This window comes from Erythranthe guttata, chromosome 10 (assembly GCF_056151865.1).
Source record: "Erythranthe guttata isolate IM_541 chromosome 10, IM_541, whole genome shotgun sequence".
In the NCBI taxonomy this organism is placed as follows: Eukaryota; Viridiplantae; Streptophyta; class Magnoliopsida; order Lamiales; family Phrymaceae; genus Erythranthe; species Erythranthe guttata.
The window spans coordinates 936,851-944,383 of NC_142542.1; the positions used below are offsets into that span (position 1 = coordinate 936,851).

The 7,533-nt window shown below is 33.8% G+C and overlaps 2 protein-coding genes across 2 annotated transcripts; both read left to right on the plus strand.

Moving 5' to 3' along the window:
* The first annotated feature begins 346 nt into the window (after positions 1-346).
* LOC105952805 (vacuolar cation/proton exchanger 3) lies at positions 347-3,171 on the plus strand. Its single transcript, XM_012976385.2, has 10 exons — positions 347-857; positions 1,140-1,207; positions 1,309-1,337; positions 1,470-1,666; positions 1,789-2,001; positions 2,107-2,244; positions 2,368-2,484; positions 2,570-2,623; positions 2,720-2,836; positions 2,941-3,171. The coding sequence occupies exons 1-10, from the start codon at positions 582-584 to the stop codon at positions 3,031-3,033; spliced, it is 1,302 nt and encodes a 433-aa protein (XP_012831839.2). The 5' UTR covers positions 347-581; the 3' UTR covers positions 3,034-3,171.
* A 675-nt stretch (positions 3,172-3,846) lies between these two features.
* LOC105953081 (putative envelope ADP,ATP carrier protein, chloroplastic) lies at positions 3,847-7,251 on the plus strand. The gene is made up of 10 exons (XM_012976708.2): positions 3,847-4,335; positions 4,983-5,039; positions 5,470-5,532; positions 5,641-5,697; positions 5,789-5,872; positions 5,977-6,045; positions 6,141-6,253; positions 6,348-6,517; positions 6,615-6,693; positions 6,836-7,251. The coding sequence occupies exons 1-10, from the start codon at positions 4,012-4,014 to the stop codon at positions 6,957-6,959; spliced, it is 1,140 nt and encodes a 379-aa protein (XP_012832162.2). The 5' UTR covers positions 3,847-4,011; the 3' UTR covers positions 6,960-7,251.
* Positions 7,252-7,533: the final 282 nt, after the last annotated feature.

The following is a 7,533-nucleotide window of genomic DNA, read 5'->3' on the forward strand; positions in this document are numbered from 1 at the left end:
CAAACAAATCTGAAAATAAAAAAAATGGGAAACTCAATTAAAAACCATAAATTCGTATTCCTTAATAACTCTTGCCAAATACAGAAATAAATTTATATGATCTCCTAATAAATAAATACTTTAGGACTCTGCAATTAATCCACACCAATCTGAAAATTTTTAAAAAATGGGAAACTCAATTAAAAGAAAAGAATCACGGGATATATATATACACAGGTGGCAAAAGCTGGATGCTGTTACGTTGTTCATGCCTCATGGTAAGAACTGAAGCTTCGCGGAAAATTCCCAATCCATGTATTTATTTGTTAATATATATATTTTGTATATATATATATACACACAAAACATGCGCACATACAGATTTATTACATCACCAGACCTAAAAAAAAAGAAGGCAGCAAAATAAAAGTTGATTAATGCTGCCACCTTTTGCACATCGTACACTCGCTGTCACTTCAGCCTTGCTTCTATTTGCATGAGTTTTCGTTGTTTTTTAGGCATATACCCAAAACCCACTAAATTCACAAACAATTTATTATTATTTAAAATAAATAAATAAATAAAAAAGAAGAAGAAATTAAATGGCGGCATCTCCAGAACCAGAGGCGTGGCTTTTGGAAAATGGAAATATAAAGGTGTTGAGCAAAGAGATGAAGAATGGCGGCCGGAGATCCCACAACATGTCGGCTTCTTCACTCCGGAAGAAATCGGATCTTTCACTGGTTTCAAGAATTCGGGTCGGGTTGTTGAGATTGTTTTTGGCTAATTTGCAGGAAGTTTTGCTGGGGACGAAGCTTTCTGTTTTGTTTGTTGCTATCCCTTTTGCCATTTTTGCTAAATGTCGCAATTACCAAAGTGTAAGAATTTTTTATTATTTTTTTTATTTCATTTTTTGTTTTATTGGTAATTTGAATTAATTAATTAATTATTGCATCCAGTTCTATAGCATCTTGCAGCCTGCATGGCAAATATTAAATTTTTAATCAATTATTTTGCATTTAATTTTGAATGAATTAAAAAATTGTTTCTGACGCATTTTTTTTTATTAATATAATATAATGTGCTCATTTGCATTTATTGAAATTATCTCAAATAATTAATTGTGGTTAATTAATTATCTTCTAATTAATTATAAGCAGCCATGGATATTTGCTTTGAGTCTGCTTGGTCTCACCCCACTTGCCGAACGTATCAGTTTCCTCACAGAGTAAGAAATGATTAATTTTAATTTTAATATATATAGTTCATTTTTTTTTATTAATAAACTATATAATATTTATCAGGGGCTAACAGTTTGTCAAATTGCAGGCAAATTGCTTTCTTCACAGGGCCAACAGGTGATTAAATCAAATCATTTCAACCTTATTTCCTTCGAATTGCAATTTAAAAACAATTCTGGCTGTAATTAATAAAAACATTAATTATACCATTAATTATTAATTATTGCTGTAATTAATTATGTTATGCAGTTGGGGGACTTTTAAATGCAACATGTGGAAATGCAACAGAGCTGATAATTGCAATACTTGCTCTGATTAAACACAAAGTAGATGTTGTCAAGTACTCTCTTCTTGGCTCGATTCTCTCGAACCTTCTTTTAGTTCTCGGAAGCTCTCTTTTCTGCGGTGGCATTGTAAATTTATCCAAGCAACAAAAATTCGACAGAGTAAGTAAAAAAATTAGATTTAAAATTAAAATTAAATCAGTATATATAATAATATTAATTTGAAAATATTATGAATTTTATCTGATTAACGTTATTGATATTCTTTGTATCGAAATCGACAGAAACAAGCGGATGTGAACTCGCTGCTTTTGTTGTTGGGATTAATGTGCCATGTTTTTCCGTTAATTTTTAAATTTGCTGGAAAATCTACGGAGCTGATAGCCGTTCGGACACTTCAGTTGTCGAGGGCGTGTAGCGTAATTATGCTAGTTGCGTACATTGCTTATCTACTTTTCCAGTTGTGGACTCATCGACAGTTTTTCGAAGAACAAGAGGTGACTTAATTAATTTTTTTATTTTTTTTTTATTTTCTTAATAATGCTTCGTTAGTGTTGATGATTTTTTCGTATGAAAAATCGATTTGTGTATAAATTTTTCAGAGCGAAGAAAACAATGACGAAGATGTTGTATCGAATGACGAATCACCGGTGATTAGTTTCTGGAGTGCGTTTATTTGGTTAGCTCTAATGACTGGTGTTGTTGCTCTTCTCTCTGAATATGTTGTGGCAACTATTGAAGTAAGTACCTAATATTTATATTGCACATATATTATTTATTTATGTTTAAAATATATATATCTTCAACTTTATAATACATTTGAATACAATTAATTGTGGATAATTTGGAATTTAAATATGTAGGCAGCATCAGATACTTGGGGATTGTCTATCAGCTTCATTAGTGTGATCCTACTGCCGATAGTCGGAAACGCAGCAGAACACGCCGGGGCTATTATTTTCGCATTCAAAAATAAATTGGTAACCCCCGATTAAATTTTCATTAATTCTCAATATATTTAAATGTAAAAAAAAAAGTTAGATTTTAACTATTTTTACGATGCAGGATATATCTTTAGGCGTTGCTCTAGGTTCAGCAACTCAAATTTCGATGTTTGTGGTGAGATTTTCAACTTTCTTGCTATGAAATATTAATCAAAGTCGATAAATAATACTAAATTCTGTTTATTTGTCTGAATAAAAAATAATAAATCAGATACCATTAAGTGTAATAGTATCATGGATCGCGGGAATCGGAATGGATCTCGATTTCAGTCTGCTTGGAACAAGCGCTCTTGCTCTATCAATACTTGTAACAAGCTTCACATTACAGGTACTTAATTAAGCTGGTCTAATTAGTTTACGAACTTCTAATTTGCGACGTTAATTTATTCTAAAAACAATTAGTGATGGTAAGATATGTCCGAATTTTTGCAGGACGGAACGTCTCATTACATAAAGGGGCTCGTTCTTCTGCTATGTTACGTTGTCATTGCGGCGTGTTTTTTCCTGTTTGACGCGCCACTTTAGTCAGCATTAATTAAACTCTACATCAAAATCTTCGTTAATGTATTGTAAATAACCTTACAAGTTGGAATGATGTACTATTATAGATTTATATTTTGTTGCAAACGCGGTGAAGTGTATTAATGTACGCTCGTTAGATTATTACCGTTCGTCTACACTAATACGAGCGTGTGTTTTTACGTGTGAATGAATCGCAGTAGCCATAAAATCAAGATAAGATATTTTACAAATTAATAAATTTGATAATTAGGCTAATTAATAATCATAACTTAATAAAATTATATTATATACACTCATAAATACAACTTTTTTGCATCACATAAATACAGTAGACCTAAATCAGTAGCATAATTAAGGCTTTGAGAGTTTGAATTATTGCGATCTAGTGGCTGGCGGCCCTATGTTTTATGGGCCTATGTTACTGAATTAAGTGAACCAAAAGCCCAATATACGGGCCTCCTTCATCAAAACGACATCGTTTGGTAATTCTCCACTATTATTCTACTTGCAATTTTGGTGCATGCAAAATGCATGCAGAAAATAAAATATTGCATAACAGTTTTTTTTTTAAATATTTCAGAGAAGAAAAAAGATTCCCGCAGAAATTAGTTTAAAAAAATAAAATTATTTCTAATAAATTACAAAATAATTTTTTTTATAGCAACTATGCTATAAACAAAAAATATATTTAAAATAAAATATAACATTTTATGAAATCGCAGTCGTTTTCAAATAAAATATTGAAAAATCCAACCCACTTTCAGATTTGGGGGTGTATGAAAATAAATAAAGACAGAGACCCAGTAATTAAAAATTAAACAAAAATAGAATAAAACCCCCAAAAACTGTCCTCTCTTTCTATTTCATTCCCTCTCTCTCTCTCCTCTTTCTCTCTCTTGTCTGCAAGAAAACTGCAACCAAACTTCGGCACCTTATCTGAACCGAGGGGGAGAAAAACAGAAGCCCAACCTCTATTCAGCTATGACCGATAATAATCGAGCTAAATTAGTATGGCGCAAAATTCCGGGTCTTGACCCGGATAATTCACCAGAACCGGTTCAATGTCGAACCAAATTGTTCCCCAACGGTCGCAATGTCAGAAGGTCCAATTTCGCGTGTGTATCGCTTGCGGAGAAACGAGATGAAAAGGAATTCTCGCCTTCGTTCGACCAGCTTCTCAAGCACCCATTGGCTATGGTTGCATTGCTTCCTAAAGACGCCGCGCTCTTCGCCGCCGGCGCAATTGCCGGCGCCTCCGCCAAAACCGTCACCGCGCCGCTCGACCGAATTAAGCTTCTGTTGCAGGTTTGTTTTTTCTAAAAATCAGAATTTTTTGTGGTTTTTTGTAAATCGACTGATTTTTTCGCCCCCGATTTTGTTGTTGTATTCTAAGGTTTTATTTTTTAATTTTATTTTTTAAATTTTTTTCTCGGTTATGTTCAGTATTTGGGGGAATGCATAATCTGTTAGGAAAAGTTTTGCATTATTTATGAAAGTTAGGCAGGTTTAGAAGCTTTAACTCTGCATTTGCTGGTGTACTTTAATATATCTCTAGTGAATATAATTTAATTTAATTTATGGTTTTATTAGGTATATTATTCCTAATTTTTTTTGTGCTAATGCTGTATTAAAAAAATGATAATGCTGATGCTTTCTACTCTTTACCTTATTCATGTGTCATGCGATTTTGTCGTTTGTTTTAAAAGCATTTGTAAAATAATGAATTCATCTAGTTTTGTTGCATGTGTCAACTACCATACTTGTCTAAAATAATTGTAGCTGCTGCTAAAAGAAGAATTTTGATATAATTATGGGGGTTGATTCTACTAATTTATAAGATGATTAAATTAAGTTAATGAATCTGACGCACTTGTTGCATTACTCGTTCTCGTTACTAAAGCTTAGTGATGTTAATTGCATTTACTGATTATTTATTCGGTCGTATTATGCAGACTCATGGACTTAGAGCTGGACAAGAAGGCGCAAAGAAGGCAATAGGATTTGCAGAGGTACTCCAATTGCATCTTTCCTACTGATGCTGATTACGAGTTTTTCCTTTTTTCGCACAATATTCCACAATTTAATTTTTTTTATTGTCAATTGGGAAACGCAAGTACTTTCGTTGACAGTAGAAATACAAGACGATGTGTAAAGCATTACCTTTTAATCCTTTATGAGTAATGGTTTATCTCTGATTTTCTATTGCCTACAAATGTTGCGACTTGTGAACGAGCATAAAGCATTCATTAAAAGATGACGTCACCATAGTTATGAAAAGATACGCCCATTTAATGGATTCTTTGGTTTCCTAATTTCTATATAAGCTATCTATTTGATTAATCCCGAGTTTTTTCATCTTTACTTTGAATAATTCTGTATATTTTCTGAATTAGCTGTACAAGGTTTCCATATGCAGTAATCTTTTGAATTTAAAATTAGGCTTTCACGTTGATCGGGAAGGAAGAAGGATTAAAAGGGTACTGGAAAGGGAATCTCCCTCAGGTATTCATCTGCTCTCTGCACTCCGAGATTTTCTACAGCGTCCGAAGTTTAGTTAGTTTATGATCTTCTATTAAAACACGGTTTTGCTCCATTTTTTTCAATCTCTAGGTGATACGGATCATTCCTTACAGTGCCGTACAGCTTTTCGCCTATGAAACATACAAGGTGACGGTGAAACTGTATTCTATAAGTAGCATAGCGCCACATCAGATATTAATTTTTTAATGATGTAAATTGATTACGTTTCGTTTTTCAGAAACTTTTTCGAGGGAAAGATGGTGAGCTCTCTGTAATTGGAAGATTAGCAGCAGGTGCATGTGCTGGCATGACTTCTACTTTTGTAAGTTGAAATGAATTTATTACATGTCCTCACCACTACTGAATTTTGTAAATTTTTGCTTTTCGAAAAAGTGATTGTATCTCAATTATATGTTATTTTCCTAGGTTACCTATCCGCTCGATGTCCTTCGATTGAGGTTGGCTGTTGAACCTGGATACAAAACAATGTCAGAGGTAAAAAAAAAAAAAAAAAAAAAAAAACTATTTGTTCCCTTTTCGGCTCTCTGTATGAGATGAAAAATATATAATTTATCTTATATGTTGTGCAGGTTGCTATAAACATGATGAGAGAGGAAGGATTTGCGTCATTTTATAATGGTCTAGGACCTTCTCTTATCGGAATCGCGCCTTACATTGCAGTGAATTTTTGCGTGTTTGACTTGTGAGCTTTACTAATTTTAGTATTTCTCCAATTCTTTTGCTGTTCAGGCAGAATAAGTTTACAGACTTTAATCGTAATCTTGTCTGAATCTCAGGGTGAAGAAGTCTTTGCCTGAAAAATACCAGAAGAAAACCGAAGCGTCTCTGGTAACAGCACTTGTTTCAGCCTCGGTAGCCACACTCATGTGCTATCCTTTGGACACAGTTCGGCGACAAATGCAAATGAGGGGCACTCCTTACGTAACAATTTTGGATGCCTTTCCTGGTAATTAATTATACTTAGACGGCTAATTAAGTTAATCAATGTTAAGTTTATGCATAACTCCAATTGCTGATTGTCTGGACGAACGTTTTCGAATCAGGCATTGTGGCTCGTGATGGTTTAGTTGGACTTTACAGAGGTTTCCTTCCCAATGCATTAAAAACGCTACCAAATAGCAGGTTCTCTCTCTCTCTCTCTCTCTCTCTCTCTCTCTCTCTCACTCACACACACACACACACACACACACACACACACACACACACACACACACACACACACACACACATTCATTCATTCATTCCAGTTATTTGTATGTTGCAGCATAAGGCTTACTACATTCGACACAGTGAAGCGTCTAATTGCAGCAGCAGAAAAAGAATTTGAAAGCATCACAGAGGGGAATCGCAAGAAACAAGAGCAAAGCTCTAGCGACAACGGTATCTAGTTTTTAGTCTCCCTCGACATATTTATTTTGTAGGAACTAGAAAAATATGTCTGAATGAAAAACAGGTATTTGAAATGTGAGATTTAGCTTCGGGTAATCGGATTATACTCCGGGCTCTATTTTTTCGTGATACAATCAGCTGTAGTGTCTAAAACAACTATTGAGATGATGTTAGTTTTCTGGTATTGTATTTCACCTATATGTCTTTGTAATATTTTCAAATAGGTTTTTATCGTCTTAAATTGAATAATGGAAAAGCATTATCCGATATGCTTATTTGTTCGTTGAGCTTCGATTGTTTTGCCACTAGTCTGTATGTAACTAAAAACACAGTCTGGGTCATGTACACATATTAATTTGATTGTAACGTAACGAATTCGAGTTCGTTAACCAAACAAAATTCGAACATATTGAATTAGGAAAATACAGGTACATGACCTCTTTATCTAGTGGAATGGTCGGTCAACTTTGAAAATTGACGGATTTCTTAATATGGTTTGACAGCAGGAGCCACTTTGTCACATTTTATAGTATAGGGGTATATTGCGACACTGGCAATAAGTACATGGGTGCA